The sequence below is a fragment of the Protopterus annectens genome, chromosome 2.part1 (assembly GCF_019279795.1).
Source record: "Protopterus annectens isolate FY-2018-M chromosome 2.part1, PAN1.0, whole genome shotgun sequence".
In the NCBI taxonomy this organism is placed as follows: Eukaryota; Metazoa; Chordata; order Ceratodontiformes; family Protopteridae; genus Protopterus; species Protopterus annectens.
The window spans coordinates 1,466,427,042-1,466,450,757 of NC_056729.1; the positions used below are offsets into that span (position 1 = coordinate 1,466,427,042).

A 23,716-nucleotide genomic window follows, 5' to 3' on the forward strand; every position below is an offset into this window, starting at 1 on the left:
ATGGGGAGTACTGGGTCCATGGTGCAGTAAAAGTCAGCACCAAGGATTCTAATTTTGAAACAGGCAAAATGGGGACTATCGGTGCCGAGAAAGGGCTTGGAGCCAAAGGAATAGCTGGAGTGGAAGTCATTATCGGCTCCGAAGAAGTCGTCCGTACCATTCTTGGACCTGAGATGGGAGACGTCGGTGCCGAGGTAATGGCAGGCAACAAGGTTGGAGCCGAAATCACAGTCGGAACCATAACCGAGGGTGGTGGCGATGTGGAAGTCATCCCAATGTCTGTAGAGACCACTGGAGCAGAACTTGGAGCCAAGGTGGTCGGAACCGAGGAGGCGATCTTGTGCTCCGTGGAAGACTTACGGGCCTTGGGCTTATGAGGCTTGCCCTCATCACCGGCCCAGGAAGAAGGGTCAGAATGAGGACGTTTTTTGTCCTTAGATGGAGGGGTTGACACCTCCGACACAGAAATCGCCTAAGAAAAAGGAGAAGGAAGCAGGCCTTTCAAAATAAGTTTATTTCTTCTTTCATTCAGCTTCCGCTGACTGAAATTGACACAAATCTGACAGGGAGGTTTCACAGATAAGTGTGGAACCCCCAGACAATATACACATTCATCATGCAGGTCGCTATTGGGGAGTTTACCCCTGCAGAAAGTGCAATGCTTAAACCCCGAAGTCTCTTTCTTTTCAGACATACTCAGAAAAAAAAATTCAACAATCCAAAAAGGGATAGAAAAGGAAAAGAAGAAAATACCAACAATGGTACTGAGAATACCACAAGGGTAAAGAAGGGTGTTACCAATAATGGTAAAAAGGAGATACCCATGGGTACAGCTGGTAAGATAAGTAGGTACAGAAGAGTTTTTAAGAGCAAAAACTTATAAAATACTGAAAATTTTGAAAAATTACAACACTTAGCTGGAGAGCTCGGTGAAACTCTGCTATATGGCTGCGTGGCAAATGAGATCTGAGGTAACTGGGAGAAGAGCATTGTGGGTAGCAGCTTAGCTCGAGAGTTTTTGGTGTACGTGATCTTGGTATTAGGCCGACTCAGTTCTGAGGGCTCAGAACTGAACCCATCAGTGATGAATAGGAAGAAGATTAACAACTTCAGATCAAACCTTTTCCATTTACTTCTGTAAATTTTTCTAGTAGAAGCTTTGCGGGAGGATAAAAGAACGTGGCAAAAAGGGGAAGAAAGTCTGGCGTGTCTTGCTACTATTGTAAGTGGATAAACCATGTAGTTAACTTTAGGCCTAAGACGTCTGGGTGTATCACGTTTCTCGGATGAGACAGAAGGTCTGAAACTGGATCCAGAATCCATGAGGGACGAATCAGATGAGGGCAAAGGAAGGGGAACCAAATCTGACAAGGCCAGTAAGGAGCAATGAGGATAACTATGCTCTTCAAATGAGATGCTTACTGAAGGCATTTGGGGATTACAGGTACTGGGGGAAAGGTGTAGTGGAGACTGGCTGTCCATTTGTGGAGAAGAGTGTCCCACAGTGACTCCTCCAGTGGAGGAACCAGGGATAAGAATCTGCTGCACTGGTTGTTGAGGGAAGATGCAAAGATATTGCAGCAAGGTTGGCCTCAACTACGGAATATCTTTTCCACCACTTCTGTGTTGACTGACCATTCGTGAAGCATTAGAATGGACCTGCTTAACTTGTCTGCAATCATGGTGGATTTCCCCAGAATATGTGTTGCTATCAGAAATCGAATGGATGAGATTGCCCATTGCCACACTCTCAGACCTTCTCAAGACAGGGTGTAAGGCTTGGTTCCTCCTCCTTTGTTGATGTACCAAACTACTGATGCTGTATATTGTCCATTTGAAATTGCAATGGTCCCACAGGGCAGAGTGTCTTGGAAGGCCTGTAATGCTAGCAGTATTGCTCTCATCTCTAGGACAGTAGTATGCATATTGGCCTTTTCTGGGGGCCACGTACCTTGGGCTGTCTTTACCAAGTGCCACCCCCACACCCAGTCTAGGAAGCGTCCATGATAACTAAGGCGTTGGGCTGAGGGAAAGTGAAGGGGCAACTCTGCATTATCTGATCAGAGTGAATCCACCAAAGGAGGAAACTTCTGCAAGCCTGAGTTATCTTGATTTGGGTGGATAAGGACTGATGTATAATGGACCACTGAGTCACTAGGATGTACTGAAGAATTTTCATGTGTTATCTTGCTGGTGGAACCAACAATATCGCAGCAGACACTGACCCCAAAGCTTGAAGAATCAGTCAAGTTGAGAGAGAAGAATTTTTAATTATCTTTTTGACCAAGAATCGTATGGTTTGTACCCTTGATAAGGGAAGGGAGACTGTCAAGGAAACTGTGTCAAATAAAGCTCTGGTAAACTCTAATATCTGAGCTGGTTCTAGATGAGATTTGCTGTGATTGATAGCAATTGCCAGGTGGAAAAATAACTGGAGTACATTGATCTCAGCATTGGTCAGATGATGCCTGGTCGGAGCAGTTATGAGACAGTTGCCCAAGTAAGGAAACACTCAGAATGCTTGCAGTTTCAGATGAGTTGTTACTACTGTCATGCACTTGGTGAACACCCTGGGGGCTGTGGTGAGGCCAAAGGGCAGAGCTCTGAATTGGTAATGACTGTAGGTATCTTCTGGATTGTCTGTTAATTTTTATGTGATAGCACACATCCCGAAGATCTACTGAGCACATCCAGTCGTCCTTGTGCTTGAAAGGCAAAATGAACTGAACCATGACCATCTGGAACTTTGTGTGCTGAACTGATTTGTTCATATTGCCGAGATCCCAAACTGGTTTCCAGTCCCCTGTTTTCTTTGGCACTAAAAAGAATCTTGAGGAAGTTCCAGACTCTCTCAGGTCTGTTGGGACCTCTTGGATGACTTTTTCTAGCAGCTTTTTTATTTTTAGTGCTGTTGCTTTCCTCTGAATGCGTAGAACATAGAGAATTTTGTTTACTGTTAAGGGTGGGGGAGGGTATTATATAACCTTGGAAATAATCCTCTGCACCCATGAATCTTTTGTAATCTCTAGCCAGGCTCTCTGGTGCAGGGGTAAATGACCCTGACTCTAGAAGTGGACAATCGAGTCTCCTTTCAGGAGTGCTGGTAGATCTGTCAGAGAAAGCATCTCTGTACCCTTAGCTCTGTGGGCCTGCTCTGCTGTGTGAGTGGCATCATCCATTAGCGTTCCCTCCCTCTGCCCCTGGGGGGTACTATCTCCATGTGGATCATGGAAGGGAACCTAGGACTTCCTAAACCACATTTTTCAACCACCTCATTGATTCCTAGAAAAGGTCGTTTGAGGTGTCCAAAAACTTACACCCGCAGCAGACAGGGGTTTTGCCTTCCTGCTCACACGTGGATAGTATGTCATTTACCATGGGACCAAATAAAGAACTTCCATCAAAGAGGGCACTGATGAAGGAAGACTTAAATGGCTCCCCCAAATCACAGAAGTGCATCCAGGCATGCCTCCTAATGGAAATGCCCGAATCTGCTGCCCTTGAGATACCTTCAGCAATATGTGAGATGAGCCTCATGGACAAATTCGAAATGGACTGTAGGATAGCCAACTGTGAGGAAATAGGCTCTCTGTCTCAGAAGTAATGGTCCCCGAGAGGGATTTGCTGATTTCTTCAATCAGGTCCCTCTGGAATTTGGTGAGGTGTGCCAAATAGTTCAGCGACCAAAGTGCAAAGGCCACTGAAGCATACACGCACTTACTGAACCTGTCCTGAGCCCTAAACTCCCTGTTAGGGGGATGGAAAGAGGAACTTTCTTTTGCAAGTACCTTTTTTGTGGCCTCCGCTACTACCATGGCATCAACTGGTACTCCCTTGCTCCAAAATTCCCTGTCCTTAGGTGGTACCAGAATCCTGTTTGGTCTCTTGAGGATCGGCTCAACAGAATCAGGTTCCTTCCATTCCCATCGAGAGATCAAATCAATGAGCTCATTGGCAGGTGGAGTCATCCAGGAGGTAGTCAGGCCAGCCCCAAAAGCTTCCAGGAATACTGATTCCTCTTGGGAAGGGCTGTCGGCTGGCCAACATCCCCTTTGTTTGAAGATCTTTAATATGTCTCCAAATAAAATGTCATCAGGTGGTGATCTTGGGGACCCTTCCACCTCATCGAAATCAGTATCCTCTGTGACCGACTCCTGAGAAAAGTCTAAATGCCTCCTTTTGCACTTTCTCTTCCTAAGAACTTCTTTGGTGGGGTGTTCCAGAGAAGTATTGGAAGAAATCAATATACTGTGAAGGGTATCCTGGACACTTTGAGCTGGCTGCCCTTGTGGAGTAAGAACTTGAGGCTCAAGATGCAAAGACAACTGGGTCTGGGAAGTAGGATCCAAGAAAGTTGGGTGCGTCCTTTATCTTGGAGCAGAGAAAACTCACTCCACTACATTGAAAGCACAAAGCCTCGGGAAGAAAAAAACAGCATGCTCTGAGAAAACGTGATTCTCAATTGTCAACTCCTTCTGACCCGAAGGCAAACCACTCAAGGCAAGAGTTGGAGTTGAGCTGTCAAGGGCAGAGGCTGCAAGGAGCAGAGACAGCTACAACAATCTTGGAGTCAACTGCAACACCTTGGATCTGGTACCGATGCTATGGCTCCAAAAGTCATCCGGCTCCGGTGCACTCAGAGACAGTGTTGGTGTAGAAGATACAATGATCTTGACATCTGATATAGACTGATCCAAGATTCTCATCTCCAAATGCTGTGAAACCAAAGGTCAGATCAGAGAAAGAGACAGAATAGGTGTGTAGTACTAATGAAGGTCACTGGACTCAATGGGGTAGGAGCCAGGAGAACCCCTATCTGCTTCAGTCAAACTTCTGGAGGATCAAGAAGAGGAAGCAATGGATGAGGTCCTGGAGTGGTGACATCTTTCCACGAAAGGAGATGCAAGACAGGAAGCTATCAGCTCCAGAGTGTGAGGAGATTGGATCCAAGGAGAGCTATCTTTGTGTTTCTTCGGATCCTGACATCTTAGATTTTGGATGCAAAGAAACTGGATTGGAGGGTTTGGATTTCAGATCCGATAGGATAGGATTCCTACAATTTAGACATTTTAGAAGGTGGCTCTGAGCTCAGAGCAGAAGAGCCTGATGGGTCCAATGGATGCTTTTTAGCCTCCTTTTTAATCGCCTTTCTTGGGGGTTTGTGCCCCAGATGTTGTATCAGCGGATGATGCTAGCATTAATCCTCTCAGCATTAATATATTTTTTCAATTAATAAGGGCCCTTGGGTTAAAACCCTTACATATGTCACATGCAGGGATTAAATGGGCTGGGTCTAAGCAATAGACACATGAAGAGTGTGCTTTCGACAAAGGGATCTTGTGTCCACAGACCTTAGATTTTTTAAAATCCAAAGGTTTGTCAGACCAAAAGATAAAGAAAAATAAGAAAGTTATTTTTCTTTTTTTTTAAACTTTAAATTAGTTAAGAAGGAATAACAACAATGATACGCCAATGAAGCTACCCAAGATGTAGAGAAAAAGAGAAAAACACCAACAATGGTATTTATGGGAAAATACACTAAGTATCACCAGGTTTAGGTCCCTAGAGCATGTAGCTCGGAGGGACTGGGATTTCTTTACGTGGAGCATGTCCTACAGCTCTGTGTTTGATATAGCTTTCTATGTCAGGCAGAGATCGCCTCTGAGTAGGCGATATGCAACAGAGTAAAGCTGGAGTTTTTTGAGACTGTCTGCGTAGGGCATCTGTTTGAGGCCGGTAATCCTCTTAGTGAGGTATTTCTGTGGCCTTTCCAGTTGTTGTAGATGTCTTGTGAGGTACATACCAAAAGGGGCGTTGTACTCTATAATGGGTCTAATGAGTGATGAGTAGAGGGGAACAATGACCTCTTTTTTCCTGGATGAGAAACCTTTTGTGATGAGGTGTGCCACTTAGAAGGATTTCCTGACTACTGTGGCAATGTGATTATCAAAGGTGAGACTACTGTCCACCTGTGTCCCAAGGTCTCTTATCATACTTTTGGTGTTAAGTAGACTACCGCCTATGTGGTAGTTCATGGGTACAAAGTTTTTACCAAAAGGGATGACAATGCACTTTTTGGCATTAAGCTTGAGGCCATGGCTCTGACACCAGGCATCTGTCTCAGTGAGGCCCTTTTGCAGGATGTCCACATCATTAGGAGTTTTGATTATGGCTTCTAGTTTGCAGTCATCTGTGAACTTTGTTAGCCAAAGACCTTCTGCGTTAGCCTGTACTTCAGAGAAGTAGATATACAGGAGTGAACCCTGTGGTACTCCACTTGTCACTGGTCTGAAGTTGGATTTAGAGTCTGCTACTTTCGCAGTGTGGGTTCTGTCAGTGAGCCAGTAGGCAACCCATCTTGTGACATAGGGATTTATACCTAGTTTAGTGAGTTTATCTATAATTACAGAGTGGGGAATGGTGTCGAAAGCCTTGGCGAGATCTACATAGGCTGTATGAACCACCTTACCTTCATCTACGGCTTTGGTGACCACTTCAAAGAAGTCTATCAGGTTTAGGAGACATGATCTGTCTTTTACAAACCCGAACTGGGTAGGATCCAGAGTTTGGAGATTACCAATGTCATTGTTTATAAGTTCCATGATGATACGTTCCATAGCCTTGCAGAACAGACTCGTCAGGCTAATGGGGCAGTAGTTCCCGGGGTCCGTGGTGGCTCCCTTTGTGGAGTGGGATAAACATTGCTGTGCGCCATTCAATGGGCACAAAGCCTGAGGTGAGGCTATGATTGAACATGGTACTTAGGTTGCGTGCCAGTTTGTTCTGTAGTTCATGTAGAACACAGCCTGGGATGTTGTCAGGTCCCATGGATGTTCTTGGCTTTGGAGAGTGTGTTTTTTTACCTGTGCAGCCGTGATTACAGGAACTTTGCATTCTTCCGGTATAGAGATGGGCCCTTTAGGGGATGAGAGAGGGGTAAAGTTAGCACTGAACCTATCTGCCAGGATGTTGGCAATATCATTTGTTTCTGTATATTTAGTGCCATTGTGCTGTAACTCAGAGCAGATCTGAGTGTTGCCATTGAGATTCTTAACATAGCTATAGAATGCTTTGTGGTTGTCTTTAGAATCAGTAGCGATTTTGTTTTCATAACTAGCTTTGGAGGATTTTATGAGGAATCTCAGCTTCTTACTGAGGCTGACCACGGAGTTCCTCCAATCATGGAATTTTACTCGTTTTTGCAACAGTTCCTTTCTTCTGTTGTAGAGTTTGTTTATAGCAGGGGACCACCAGATTGGCTTCCTTTTTTTGAGGATAGCATCTTGGTTCTGTTAGGAATTGCACGATCCATGCACTCATCTAAGTGCATATAAAGTGCAACTGTATAGGATTCAGCAGTCGTACTTCTATTGTCTGTCAGCATGGGTGTCGCAAAGTTTGCCACTTCTGTCTTTAGAAGTGTGAAGTTGGCTTTGGAGAATTTTTTTACGGTGGTTTCCCTAATGGGGTGGGGTGGGGGTGGGATGTGGATGTCTAGGGAGATTTGCTTGTGGTCGGATCTGACCAACGAGGAATTGACTTCTGGTGTGAAACACCGGTTGCCCATGTTGGTAAAGACCAGGTCTAGGATATTGCTGCCCCTGGTGGGGGTGTGGATAAGTTGATCCAAGGCGTTGGAATTTATGAATTCCAGAAAACGTTGAGCACAAGAGTAGGTACATGAGTAGTTTTCCCAGTTAATGGTGGGGTAGTTGAAATCGCCCAATATTAGGGTGTTCGGTTGTACCCTAAAACTTTCCAGTGTATCAAGAAATGAGGAATGGGAATCCTGTGGCATTGTGGGGGGATCTGTAGCAAGCTACAGTTTGGATTGCGGTCTTGCCCAGAGTTAGTTGCACTTGGATAATCTCGGATGCATTATGCTGAGCAACTAGCCTGGAGATGTGGATATCCTTAATGAACATGGACATGCTTCTGCCTTTAGTGCTTCAGTCCAGGTTAGGTGGCCGAAAGGTGTGGTATGAATTATAGCCTGGTAATGCAGGGGTGCTCTCTGGAGCCTTGAACAAGGTCTTTGTCACTGCACAGATGTCAATGTTCTCAATTTTAAGGAGTGCCTCGAGTGAGTGCATTTTGAGGTTTAGACTTCTAGCAATAAGTATCATTACCCTCAGATTTTGCTTGCTTGTATCTGTTACGGTGGTGAATTTGTTATTTGAATCTTGCCTAAAAAAAGGCACTATAGGGGTAGCAAGAGCCTTAGCCAGTATCTGGAATCTCAAGGGCGACAGGTGCAGGCCATCTCTGGCAAAGCATTGTGGTTTGTCGATCATTTCATCCCAGGCAGACAGATACTGGATCCCCTTTGAATGACACCAGAAGCTTAGCCAATTGTTGAAGTCAATCATTTTGTCCTTGTACTGTGGTATCATTCTGTGTGATGGCAGGATGCTACTCAGGGCTAGGGTCATACCTGCCTGGGCTACAAGATCGGACAGCTCCTCCGTGTCTCTTTTCATGTAGTCCAGGGAGGTATGTCTCAGGTCATTCACACCAACATGGACAATGACAGAGTCATATTTGTACTTGTTTTGGAATGACCTGAGTGCATGCATTATGTGGCGGATCCTGGCACCTGACAGGCAGATGACAGTAACATTCTCCTTGTTTAGCCTGTTGAGTGTAACATCAGTGTGCCTGACTATAGAGTCATTTATGACTAGAGTGTTGGGTACGTTGTTATGCCTTATGGGCTGTGGTTGAGTGGCACATTGAGTTTGTGAGCTATGTGTCATTTTGGTTGTGTTGGGGATGGAGGTTGCTTGTGTTTCTGCTTTGGAGGTCCCGATTGCTTGGGTAGATTTTTTTTGAGAGCCTCAGCGAATGTAGGTGTGTGTTTTGTGCTTCTATGTGTGTGTTTTGGTGGTGTAGGTTTTGAAGGACTATGTGATGAGTGTGGTGTGGTGCAAGTGTTTACCTTCTCCTCTTGACTGTCCAGTCCAGTCTTGGGTGAAGAGAGCTTTGCTTCCAGTTTGGCTATATAAGTGCATCTCTCACAGGTTGTAGTGTTGGGTGGTAGGAGGAGAGGGATGTCTGTGTACATGAGGCAATTGCTGCATTGCTCCAAATGCCTAGATTCATCAGGTAGACAGGAGACAACACCGGGAGCTGACCCTCAGACATGCTTGGATAGGTGCTTATTTATTAAGTACTAAAAACTGTTTTCCTCTAGACAAGCGAGGGCAGTTGAGTGCTGTAGTAATTTGTAGCTTATTTAGTGCTTACAATGAGTTCTGAACAAGTGCTGAGCTCAAAGAAATAAATATGAGTGCTGAAACTAGAAAACTGGCTAGTTCTAAGCAACAAAATTAAGTTAGAAGGCTTCCCTCCAACACAGAAAGGCTTGGGGGCTCAGAAGCTTACAAATAGTCCTGGATACAGCAAATCTGTATCTGGACTAGACGACTTACAGGAAAGGCAAGAAACAAGTTTAGAAAAAAAAAAAAAAAAATATATATATATATATATATATATATATATATATATATTGTATCTTTCGGCTTTTCCCGTTAAGGGGTCGCCACAGTGGAACTCCGGTCCGCTAATGATTGGTAGTTGATTTTTACGTGCCGAGTTACCAGCCCTGATGCACAACCTTCAACGAAGGTACGCCCATTCATGCATGTCTCCACGCATTAGACGTTCTAGCTGAGAATCGAACCGGACAGAGTCTTACTGTGATATATACATATATATATATATATATGTATTTATTTTTTTTTGTGTAAAGTGGAAAGGGGAAAGTTGTACAGTTTCCGAGATATGAGAATTTGTTTGCAAAAGGTTAGCAAAAAATATAACTTGGGGCTTCTGTGCACTATAATATATTACAGTATTTATGGAAAGACTATGAATGCACTGACCATTATCACTGCAAAGAATACTTTGTACTGATAACATTGTTATTTCTCCAGTTTTAATAGATTTTACTGATCACAAAATATTTACATTTATCTGTCTTACGCTTTTAAGTTCATTTTTCAGAAAATGTTCAGGAATGCAAGCTGTGTGTTGGCTGCTAGAGGTGCGACCATCCACACCACACACATAAGTGTTAATGGAGTTAAGATGCAAGTCTCACTCAAATGAACATTCACATATCCAAAGTTTAACCACAATTCTACCATTTTACTTATAAAAATGCTGTAAGTGCAAATAAACAATTCTAGGTCTAGACAATTCAACTATTAACTCAGAAATGTAATTATATTTTAGCAGAATCCCTTAATAAGTTACTTAATACAAACATTACAACTTCTAATTTATTAATCTCAGTAATAGTATTTATATTTGTTGTCAATGAGCAAGTTATATAAGAGCAGTCTGTATTTAATGATGATGAATTACCAGTTGTCACCACATGAGGCAGCTTTGTTGAGTGCATGTGAAATAGAAATGCTGGTAAGATTGTCTTTATGATTGTGATTCTGGAAGAGTTCCTGACCAATCTCTCGTATGTGAGTAGAAATTACTACAAAGTATCCTAGAGAGAAGCCAATCATGATGTAGCCATCGCCATACCTGCAAAGGAATGAAATGACAAGTCTTGTAAAATTATTTGAAATTTTTAACAATATTTTACGTTGCTAAGCTAGTGTTATTAGCTAAGGTATTAATCAGAAGTACGTTCAAAATGTGTAAGTGCTCCTCGTTTTCAAAGGAAGTAGAAAACTAACCTGAAGCTAAAATAATATTAGTGTGATAACAGCAAAGTACAGCTGTGTTAGGTGCTCACTGTAACGGTAGCTCTACAAGGGAAAAGTCATAAATATAGAAAGTATTAACATGTGAGCTGTCTAGCCAAGCAAAACAACAAAAAACAGCCTTTATGCAGTAGCAATGTGCTCTGTGGCCCAACTGAATGCTTTGTTTTCCTTTACTATTTAGCTTTTCTTATTCCTGTGTTACCTTTGTTTATATGCATATCTGTGTAATTTCTAATTTTTTACTCAATTCCATTAAAGTTTTTTTTTGTTTTTTTTTTTAGGAAATTCAGTTTTAAACAAAGGAATTTCATGTAGCTAAACTGTACTGCAACCCATGTAAAATTCTAAAAATTAATGAAAGCCTGCTACTTTATTAGAAATTAATAAGACCTGTATAATATTCTATTTCATAAAGACTGATAATAACTTTATATGAACTTTCTGAGTTTTTTCAACTATGTAAATGTAACAATTTATCAAATCTGAAGTAAAAAACTTAAATTTACTTGCAATGTTTATTGCCTCTGGGGCCAGGCCATAGAAGAAATGGGTCTCTGGACCAGTCCACCTATCCAGTGACCAAACAGTAATTAAATAAATGAATGCTGATTCCTCTTGTTAGACTGCAACAGGACAGTTCCCTACATAGCTAACTAGGGAAGTACTCAGTTCATTTCTTAAGAGAAAACTATCTTAAAATCTATGTGTGCAAATAATAACAAGGAACCAGACAGTAATAAACAACCATAAATAAATATTTACTAAGATGCGTAGAACTGAGAAGCAAGGTGATGAAGTTTGGGAGCTCTTAATGCCCAAATGACTGCTTTTTTTTTTTTTTTTTTTTTTAACATCTTTATTAAATCAAAACAGAAACATGTGTACGCATACAATGATATAAAGGAAGATTAGTAATGAAGAAGTTAAAGAAACAGAAACTGAGGTTATGGATTATCTATGAAGTGAAGGATTTAGTGCAGAAAATCTAACTCTAATAACACCACAGCAGGACAGAATAATGAAATCACCAAATTAAAGAGAAACCAATGGAGCGGGAAATATCTGATCAACTGCCATATGAAGATACTTTGGAGCCTTCAATGGAAACCGGTATAAAAGTTCAGTTGTAGTTGCACAGCAAGGGAAGGAACAGGAAACTGTGGCAACTCGGATGCAGTCGTTGTGGAGTGATAGGCCAGTGAGTTCCCATATGAAAGGGCAATGGATGACACAGGATGAAACTGAAGAGAATATGGCACAGGAAGATGCTCTGAAACTTTCTGTAGACTGTCCACAGGAAATAGAAAACAAAGAATGTGCCCTCAGTTTAGAAGAAAACGATCTAATGGAAAAGTTGCTTTATTTAATAGAGATGGATAGACATATTAAGATCAATTAAATAAATAAACTACAAAAAGTCAGTAAGATAGTAAGACCCAAAATGTTAGAAGTTTGATAAAACAAATGAACACAGTAATCAGGACTGTTTATAGAAATGCACGTGATATATCAGAATTAAATAGGATGTATTACTGTGCAGCTAAATTAATAACAGATGAAGTCCACCATAAAAAACACAGGGTAGTAAGGGAAAGGAAGGTTTCTCGCAAGGAAAATTCAGGGCCTCCAAACCATGTCTTATGTTGATGTTGATAGAATAAAAGCTCTGTCACTATACACTGCATCTTACAGGCTACTGAGAGGCGACTTCTGCCTAGCTTATATGGCACTCTCCAACCCTTCCCTAATGGAAATGTTGCATGTCTACAAATCAAATAGGACAAGAGTCACTCATTCCAGGGATTTTGAGCTAGCCTGTGACATCAACAGAACATGCTGGAGAGACATATATTTCTCCCACAGATTGCTGCTCCTTTGGAATAGACTCCCAATTCACGTAAAGTAGAGCTCATCACTGACCATATTCAAGCATAACTTGGACAAATGGATGGGAGACTGTAAACTCATCCTAGGGTACACGCCCGTGTCCCTCTTGGACAGAGGTAGTCAGTGCTGACCTTAGACTTGCTCTGCTGATAATGCCCTTCTAACTAAGGTCATTTAGGGTAACTCAGGTACAACATGGCTAAGATTATAAGGGTAACTCGGGTACAACATGGCTAGGCTTGTAAGGGTTCTATACCCATTATCTAATAACCTCCTATGAATAAAATGCCACCATGGAAGTATCGAACAGGGAAAACTATAAAGCAATTAACACAAGAAGTGTCACTGTTAGAACAGTACAGAAGAGTGAATAGATTAACAAAAATACTCAGAAAGACAGATGTGATAAAAGCAATGCAGTATTAGAACAAATCAAGTTCTATCGTATACTATTGCAAATAATAAACTAAAGCTATCAGCACAGGGAGGAAAACTTAGAAGATATACACATAAATATAAAGGAAAAGTACAACATAAGCAATTTATTCATGACCCAAAAAGGTTTTACAGCAAATTGGGAAACAAGGTAAAAGGAATTGAAACACCGCCAAAAAAAAGAAGGAATACACATTTTGGAGAAATATCTATAAAGATCCTGTGGAACAAAGATGCTGAATAAACAGAAGTCGTAAAAGAAAGAATAAGAAAGTCAAATGGATTGGATATGAAACTGGAGGAAGTAACAGCCAGAGAAATTGAAAAAGAATAAAGAAAAGCTCCTAAATGGAAAACCCCAGGCCCAGATGCAATACCAAACATCTGGCTAAAAGTACTAACATCTTTACAAAAAGATTTAGCCATGAGTAAGAACTATATGCGTGCACTCCAAACAGACGTCAACCTGGTTAACAACAGGAAAAACAACTTCTTGTTAAGAGTGAACCTGCAAGTTATCCTAAAAACTATAGACCAATAACTTGCCTACCAATGTTGTATAAACTATACACTGGAATTGATGCCGATAGAGTTTATAGTCATTTAGAAGAAAACTTGACAAGTCTGTTCTGTAAAGCATTGGAGTGTATTATTATGGATCTCATAAACAAGGACATAGGACAATCTCCAAGCACTTGACCCCACCCAATTCGGATTCATCAAGGGCAGAATTTGCCTGCTGAACCTAGTTGACTTCTTTCAGACTGTTAACCAAGGCCCTGGATGAGGGAAAGTCAGTGCATACAGCTTACCTTGACTTGGCCAAGGCCTTTGAAAAAAAAATGCAACTGCCATGGCTGATTTGTGGCCAGAAAAGCCTTTTACTTGGTTCATCTAATACGTAAAGGGACTGCATAAAGAAAAAAGGAGGTTATTACCTCTCTATACTCCTCCCCCCCTCATTAGACCAATAATTGAGTATAATGCCCCATTTGGGATGTACCTCTCCAAACATCTGCATCAACTGGAAAGGCCACTGAAATACCTCACAAAGAGAATCCATGTCCTCCAACACCTGTCCTATGCAGACAGGCTCAAATCACTAACAATCTATTTGGTATCGTACAGATTGCTTAGGGGTAATCTGCATCTCGCCTACAAGGCAATCTTGGATCCTGCCCTACTAGAGATGCTCCATATCCATATGTCTAACTCCTCACGCACTACCTTCTCAAAAGACCTGACTCCAATATGCATCAACAAAACCTGCTGGAGAGACGAGTTTGTCTCCCAGAGGTTGCCCCGTCTCTGGAATAGACTTGTCATACACGTCAAACAGAGCACCTTGCTGAACCTCTTCAAGTGCAACCTTGATGAGTGGATGGAAAACCACAAATCTGTCCCAGGGGTTCCACCAGTGTCTCTCATTGACAAGGGTGCCAAGTGCTGACTGAGGTTTCTTTTTGGGCATAAATTCTTGGCTAGGCTTGTATGGGCCCCAGGTCCATTAGCTTAGTAACCTCCTATGATCCTATGAACTTAATCATGGCAATAAAACAAAAGGTTAACAAAAGAAAGTCATATGGAACAAAGGATCATTTGCTGCTAAAGAAAGTCATAATGGACAATTATAAAAAGAAGAATCTAAGTATGGCATGGATAGACAACAAAAAGCATTTGACAGCATTTGTGGGTAAAAGAGTGCTTTCAAATGTATAAAATACACCCTATATTGATCGATTACATTACAGTGATCATAAACAGTGGCAAACCATTTGCAGCTAAGCCATGATAAAGGACAAATGATTATCCCAGGCATAAAAATTAAAAGTTGGGTATTCCAGGAAGACTCTTTTCCACCGCCTTTTTTTTCTTCTTGCCCTTAACCCATTAAGCTGTCTACTTAATAGATTATGTCATGGCTACAATTTGGCTCCCAGAAAACAACAAAGTGTAAAGACTTAGCTTCATTTTGTGGATGATTTAAAACTAAAGATTAGCAGATGAGGAGCAGAAAACACAACTGGAAGTGGTCAAAACTTTCTCAGATGATATAAGAATGTCATTTGGTCTTGATAAATGTGCAAAAGCAATCATTAAAGCAGGAAATCTGCAGCACAAAAAAAAAAAAAAAAAAAAAAAAAAAATATATATATATATATATATATATATATATATATATATATATATATATATAGATATATCAGTTTGAGACAGAAATGTGATATAAAAACTTCAGCAATAGAGATTATATAAATATTTGGGAACTGATGAATGAAGGATCAACAATGAAACATAAACACCTGTGAATAAAACTAAGTAAGGAATATTTTAGAAGACTGAAATGAATACTTAAAACAGCTCCGACATCTAGGAAGAATGTCCAAGCTATAAACCAATTTGGTCTTCCTGTTCGGCCTTACAGTTTTGGGGTGACTGACTGGCCTCAAAAGGTATTGGATCAGTTGGACAGGAAAACCAGAAAAGTGATTCACGCTTATCAAATGATTTAGAAAAATCAGTGTATACCAAAATTATATATTCCCCGTTCTGAAAGAGGTATGGGCCTCCTCAAAATTGATTACATCTACAGATCAGTAACCGCAGGACTCCTTACAAATCTGCTGACCTCACAAAATTCAAATATACAGAAAGTTTTAAAACATGAGGATACAAGCCTAAGATGACTTCTCTGCTTAGTTTAAAAGAAGCATATTGGTGTTAATTGGGAATGGAAATCAAACCAGAAGTAGACAAAAAAATCAGGCTACAACTGAATGTGCCAAAAAAAAAAAACAAAAGATAGAATATAAGGTGAAAGATCAGATGAGAAGGCAAGAAATGTGTAACATGGATAAACATAGTTGCAATTACAGAAAACTCCTGGAACAACCTCATGTTTATCAGAATCTAATGCAGGATTGGTTACGGAAAGGTGAATTTAAACCAAAAGAAGAAAGGTTAAAATTGGCGGCCCAGAATAGTGGATTACATACACGATTTACAAAGTTCATTGAACAAGTTGGAGAAACTGACACATGCAGGTTTTGTAAAACAGAATTGAAAGCAGTCATACATCTTGTTGCTGGGTGTGACACATTAATGGCAGAATGCCTGTATATGGAAAGGCATAATAATATGGCAACACTGTTGCACTGGGGATTGTACAAGCATTATAATATTGAAGTAGCTGAGAAGCACTGGAAACATGAGCCAGAGAGCACTACAGAAAATGATGAAGTTTGTATCACATGGGATCACCATTACTTAATTACTTAACAGTTCAAAACATAGATGCAAGAAAACCAGATATAGCAGTCCATAAAAAGAAGAGAAAAGTAGCATTGATTACTGAAATTGCTATACCCAGTGATTCTAGTGTCTTAAGTACAGCGAGATACAAAGTCATAAAATACCAGGATTTACAGGCAGAAATAATGACTGTGGAAGAACGATACCCAGACAGTTCCAATATTAGCAGGAGCAATGGCTATCAAAGAATTTACATTTGGATTTAAATATGTTACCAATACATGTAACTCCATATGAACTGCAGAAGGATCAATTCTGGGCACATTGCAGGTGTTGTGAAGTGCACTTTTGGCTAACATCAAAGACTGAAACAATACTAATTTCATGAGTTCTAAAAATACTTTGACTTAGTAATGGAGTCCATTCCCATCATGGTATTAGAAACCCAAAAGTCTTGGAGTAATTAAACAGACTGAAAACAAAGTATAGTGATATTTACCATTATTTTCATGCAGTATACATGTATGACATCCTTCTTATGATCACTGTTGCAGTATTACTAACTACTGAAATAACTCATCAGGGATAGCCAAACATCTGTTCAGCATAACAAGGACAATCTAACAGAGATGAAATTGCTGAAAACCATAGTATCTTAAACATTTTGTTATAAATGGAATTTCAAATAATACAAACATTACAACAATAAGCAGATTATTAAAAGTATTTATTGTGGAAAGCATACAGGACATAATGCCCCACAATCTTAACCATAAATCAGACCATAACCTTAAGCATAACCAACCCCCCCACCCCACTTAGTGGCAACCAAACCCACAATCTTAACCCCTACCAAATGCATTACAGAAGATTAAGAGCTACCTAATTATAATCTAAAAGTTACTCAAAGATGATCATTTATTTGAACATATAGATTTAAGAAAATTAGAAAATGATAATTTGCAGAGAAGATCAAAGTCTCAAGTAGTTTTATAAACTACATTGTGTGTAAGCCTACATACCTTATAATATTAGGTAATGAAAATAACATAGGCAATATAACACTAAATCATGACAAATGGATTATCCTCCTACCCTACAATTACAAAAGTGGCTTCCTACCTTCATTGAATTCACCAAAGAATACTCATGGCAATACAGACTGATTTAAAGGTGAGCATATGACTGTCTTTCACTAGATGGGTCTGTGCACAGCCTAATCAGTTCTTCAAATCATATTTCAATGTGGGGAAAAGATGATGGATGCAGTAAACAAACAGCTCTCATGTTGTAAAATCGTGAACCCTCGTGTGACATCCCCACTCTGGGCCAGTAATCAAGAACCCTGAATCCTCACTGACACAGGAGTGGGACATTAACTTGGAACAAAAATAGTTACACACAGTATTTCCAGATGCAGCTCTCTTCTTCAAGCACAATTTCCCTTAAGAGAACACAGGGAACACACTCAGTCCGGGGGCTGGTTTTCCCCTCTCTCTCCAGATGTCCAATAAGTCTCCCTACTGGCACAGCTACAGAGTTGAGTCCTCAGCCAAGTAACAAAGCCAAGTCTTCCACCACACTGTCTGTGAAACCAGTGCTTCATGCCTGCTCCAAGCAGCTGACACACACTCTGAGATTTGATTTCACACACACACACACACACACACACACACACACACACACACACACACACACACACACACAGCTGGGAAAGGCTGGCATAGATTTACTAGCTATGCTCCTTTCTGCCCAGACTATAAGATAGTTGCACTGCCACTAGACACTCCAAAGCCAGCTACTCTAAGGCTCTTGCAAGGGTACCCAATTACACAGAGTGAAATTAATATTAATACAAATGATAGTGTTTGGTCAGTGCATTAAGGCTTTCAGGAGTGGCCACAGTGTCATCAAATAGATGCAAGTCTTTTCAAAGTTTAATATATTCTCTAAAGGACCAGCCACAATGAAAAGTTTAAAACCAGCCACAATGAAAAGTTTAAATATATTTAATAATAAATAATCAATGGACATGAAAATACTAAATATCTATTTAGAATAAACACCAACGTTTCAGCCTCAGGAAGTGTTGGAATAACACAGATGAACAGATTCACAAAGATACAAAAAAACAGTACTTAACTAATCTCACTATATTTTCCTGACTGATTTAAATAATTACTATTCGCTGGTTCACTTACTAGAGCAAGGCAAGGTGAATTAGGTGAGGGGTCCTTCTTTGTCAGGCTCCAGAAACAGACTGCTCTGAGACTTCAGTCTAATCTAGCATTAAACTACCATTTTAGTGATGAATTACAGAATGACATCACATACATCTGGTCATCTGACTTCCGGTTTCCATGGTACCCTCTTGGCTAGAAGCTGCCAGGATTTAGCACACATGTCAATAATACACACACATAGAGCTTGCTAAGACCTGTTGCAGCTTCTGGAAGTCATAAAACACTTCCACTCTTCCAGAGTACAATTAGTTCCCTGCTAGAGACAACACAGAAGGCTTCCTAGTACTTGTTTGCCCACACATTATGTCTCTGGCTGCAAATAGAACTTTAAGATACAATCTTTATGGCCTAAATTAAGTAATTTAATTTCTTACTATTTGTCAAAGTTAGCTGGACTGAGAGTAACCTCTTCTCTTCCAGTATCCTCTGTTAACATATATACAGTTCCACAGTTACAAAAGTGCAGTCTGATATAAATGTATATTCTTTTTCTGTCAGTCGGACACACTATTGATATATTTTTAACACAAGCAGCTTTACAAATACATTTTTCAACACAAACATCTGTACAAATCAGTTTGATATACAAATGACATACAACTCAATACAAACTTTCAACTAGCTGTGCTAACATATGCTACGCATCTACTGCCCTACTTCCCCTGGAACAGCTGACAATACCTCACATTATCACTCCTTGCAATTATAAAAATGTAAAACAATACATTCTCATCTGCAAACACCATTTCTGCCCATTAATATAGCCAGGAAACTTTTAATGCCCCATGGGATGAATTGCTATGCATTGTTCTACAAAATAACTACAGAAGTAAATAACTCTCAGAAGCTAATGAAGAGGAACTTTGACTAAACTGATTGATGGCTGACGCCAGTAAGATATAAATCAAATATACCTCTGTAATAAAAGGTAGTAAACAGCTTACTGAAACATAACTTCTAATGAAATAATCTGGATATGAATTAACTATTCATCTAGCAGTGTAAAAATGCATGCACATACACACATACAGATTAAAATAAATATAAACCTGCATGTGTGAAATCACACTGTTGCGCTATGGGGTAGGTCATACTGCCAAAACCCCAAAGGTCTGTTTCCTCCTTGACACTGTAATATACAGTCAAATCCCTGGATCCCATTTGCTTGCTAATGGGTGCCAGTTATAAAACTACAAAATGTGAGACTTTGAACACGTCACGTGAACAAAGACAGTCTGTCCTAGAAAATAAGCTAGATGACTCCAAGATGGTGGCAATAGTATAAGCAGATAAAAACAGAACTATGGGTAGAGAACCATTTAAAATGGCAAAAGCCTGCAAATAACTGTGAATTGTTAATGGAAATTGGTAAATGAAGTTCCTGATGTCCAGAAGATCAAGAAAGACAAAAAAACTTTTTTTCTAGCAGATAAAAGTTTGCTTAGTAGAAATTCTGCAGCTGGTCTTCATGTTTTCATGGAAACAATCTGACAAATGGAAACTGGCTACAGGCTGGTACTTAGTTTGGCTGAGGAAAAAAAAAGAAGAAATTGGCTAGGACATGATGTTCTCTGAAAACATTCAGGGGTTTTCCCAGCTGGGAGAGCTACAAAGCTAAGACAAAACCACTTAGCACTTAGTAGAAGCAAAGGCTGCACCATGCATAACCTTTCTTTTCAGTTAACTCAAGTCTGAGTGTGGCTGTCAAGTTTGGGACTTTTGTTCCTATTAGGAGGGCAAAACTTCAATATTTGAAGATGAACATAGGTTTTAGGGGTGTATTGGGGAGTACTTTTTTTTTTGAGGGCTTTCAATAAAACAAAAAGTTTTGTAAGATGTGACAAGCTCAAATGGGTATGACAAGAAACAGCTGTATAAAAGATCAACCTTTCAAAGAGTGCATGTATATAACACAAACGCTGGAACTAGACATTTAACAAAAAAGGTGTTATACATAAAATGTGGGAATAATAACTTTTTAATGCAATGGTACTTTCTGTAATGTCTTTAAATGGCAATGGTCTCACAGATAAATACAAAAAAGAAAAAGTAGTGAACTAGATTTAAAAATGTAGAGTGCAAATAGATATGTTACAGGAGACACACTTAGAAATGAACATGTGAATTTGATAAGAAAGGCTTTCAGGATGGTTACTCAGTGGAAAACATGAGGCAAAGGAAAAGAGGAGCACTTATATTAATTGCAAGAGGAGCACTTATATTAATTGCAAGAGGATCTCCAACAGTGATAGCAGAGGATAAAAAATAATAATGGGAGAATTATAGTGCTAAGGGGCTACTGGAAATGGAGGAGGATTACACTGGCATGTATTTATATTCCACCTAAAACTGTTATAATGGAGCTTAAGAAAATTCTCAGAGAAATAATCGGTTTTCAGCAAGGAATATTACTTATGGGTGAGTACTGGAACGTGATTTGCAGCAATAAAGATGTGGCTGGGGGCCTAGAATTAAACTATAACAAAGGAGGGTAGATTTTTGAAGAAATGTATGAAAATATTTGGCATTAAAGATGTGAATTCAGTAACAGGAGTTCAGAGTGAATTTGCATATTATTCCCCAACATATAAAAATGGGTTAGGCTAGACAGAATTTACATTTCACAAGAACATGTGCATTTAATTCAAAGTCTCGTTATGCACCCAGTAACTATTTCAGATCATGTGTCAATAATAACTAAAATAAAAACACAAAGTAATGAACTAAAATTTAGACACTGGCGCTTTCCCACATATCTGTTGAAAACAGAGGTATCTAAGGACTGAATAGTGGAGATTACTCAGGAGCTATTAAGATAGAAATTTCTTCAGAAAATATAGCTAGGGAGTGGGATAAAATTAAGGTGGAGTTTAAAATAGGTTGGGAATAAAAGAAAGGGAGATATGGTTAAGAAGTAACACAAATTATTTAGAGGAACTGACAAATGTTAAAGTATAGCAGAATAGGGGGAATCTCACAGACAAGAAGAGGATCAACAGCAGAATGCTAAGCAGAAAAAAAGGATTACCTCAATAATATGCATGAGTTTAGAAAGATTGCCTTAAAGCAACTGTTTTTTTTAACAACACTAGAGCACAAAAACTTTTAGCACAATGACTTAGGCAACAGAAAGTAAAAAAGACTGTCACCAAGCTTAGGGAGCCTATAACGAGATACTTTAGAGGTATTAGAAATATTTCGGAAATTCTATGAAAGTATGTATAAAGCAGGGAAATATGGAAATAAGGAAAAGATACAAATGGAAATGTTTATGGAAGAATTAAATATGCCAAGGTTAAAGGGAGATGATGCTCAATTACTAATGGTTAAGATAGGATGAGATACGATAAAAACTGCGATGTATAACCAATATACAGGAAAGTACCCAGGAATTTCACACTGAGCTAATCAGAGGAAGGGCAAACTCTGATCTGTGACATACAGCATTAAGTATCTTATTTTTTGCTTATTTTTACTAGTTATTTATAGCACTTTTATTGTCTGTTGCATACTTTTCTAGCTAGTTTCACTGTATGTGAGGTATTAACTGAAAATTTTCTACATTTGTTAAACATCTGTTTGGGTTTGTTTGTTCTGATTTCCTGCCAAGGAGTGTATCATATAACTTATTTGTTTGCATTTAAAAGCATTCTCTAGAGTCTCCTTGCTCTTTTACCTGTTTAAAACTTTCATTTAAAGGCTTACTGCTGCTTTTCTGCTGTGATAAACATTTCTGCAGTTTTTTTCTACCTAAGTAGTGTGGGTAGTTGTAGCATTGTCCATATTCAGGCTTGTGTTTTGGGCCTAATTGTTTGTTTGTAGAGGCTGTGTGGCTGAGCACATGTTCCAGGCCATCTTAGTTTAGCCAAAGCCATTCTTGCATTTCAGTTAGAGGAAAGTCTCTGTGGTCATTGGCCGATTGTGGTTACCTGGACTATGGCTTGGAGTAAGCACCTCATTGGTTCTTTCAAGATTTTTATTTAAAGTTGATTCAGGTTTCAACTTTTGGTTATTTAAGACGTTAACTTGTGAGTGTTTCTGCCATTTCACACTGAGCGAACTGGAGGAAGGGCACTGAGAAACTCTGATTTGTGATGTATAACATTAAGTATCCTGTTTTTTGCTTATTTTTACGAGTTATTTATGGCACTTTTATTGTCTACTGCATACTTTTCTAGCTAGTCTCACTGTGTGTGAGGTATTAACTGGAGATTTTCTACATTTGTTAAGCATCTGTTTGGGTTTGTTTGTTCTGATTTTTGTTTCCCACCCTCCCTCCCTATTGGTATATACTTGGTGACTTTGCAGTTGCCCACCCCTACTGTAAATTTGATCTGAGACACTCCTCCCAGTCTAGTGTCACTACCTCATTCTACCGAATACAGGGAGAACATCTGAGAAGGCTAACCCACTTAGTTTCTTAACTTTGAATTATCTTCTGCTCCTCCTTTCTCCCTTTCCACTTTACAAAAAAATAAAAATTTCTAAGCTGTTTCCTGCCTTTCCTGTAAGTAGTCTAGTTCAGATACAGATTTGCTGTATCCAGGACTGTTTGTAAGTTTCTGAGCCCCCAAGCCTTTCTGTGTTGGAGGGAAGACTTCTAGCTTATCAGTGGGAGTGCTAAGCACTAGGTAGCTTATCTAAAAAAAAAAAAAAATACATAAAAAAATTAAAAAAAAGCACTTTATGCATCGTCGCTTAGCTAGGGTTAAACTATTCTAAGCACCAAAGCCTGCTCTTCAAATTTTCCCTTAGAACTAGCCAGTTTTTAGTTTTAGCAATCAAATCTGTTTCTTTGAGCTCAGCACATGATCAGAACTCGTTGTAAGCACTAAATAAGCTCCAAATTACTACAGCACTCAACTTTCCTCACTTGTCTAGGGGAAAACAGTTCCCAGTGTTTTCTCCTGTCTACTTGATGAATCTGGGCATCTTAGGGCAATGCAGCAATTGCCTTATGTACACAGACAACCCTCTCCTACCACACAACACTACAACCTGTGAGAGATGCACTTATATAGCCAAACTGGAAGCAAAGCTCTCGTCACCCAAGACTGGACTAGACCGATAAGAGGAGAAGGTAAACACTTGCACCACACCACACTCATCACATAGTCCCTCAAAACCTACATCACCAAAACACACACACAGAAACACAAAATACACACCTAC

General features: G+C 39.7%; 1 protein-coding gene across 1 annotated transcript in view; it reads right to left on the bottom strand.

Annotated features, from left to right (window-relative positions):
* WDR19 (WD repeat domain 19) overlaps window positions 1-23,716 on the bottom strand; it is a 3,663,919-nt gene that overhangs the window by 2,999,650 nt on the left and 640,553 nt on the right. Inside the window, exon 9 of the mRNA XM_044062937.1 lies at window positions 10,369-10,542. Coding sequence (XP_043918872.1) covers window positions 10,369-10,542 — 174 coding nt within the window. The remainder of the gene's footprint in view (window positions 1-10,368; window positions 10,543-23,716) is intronic.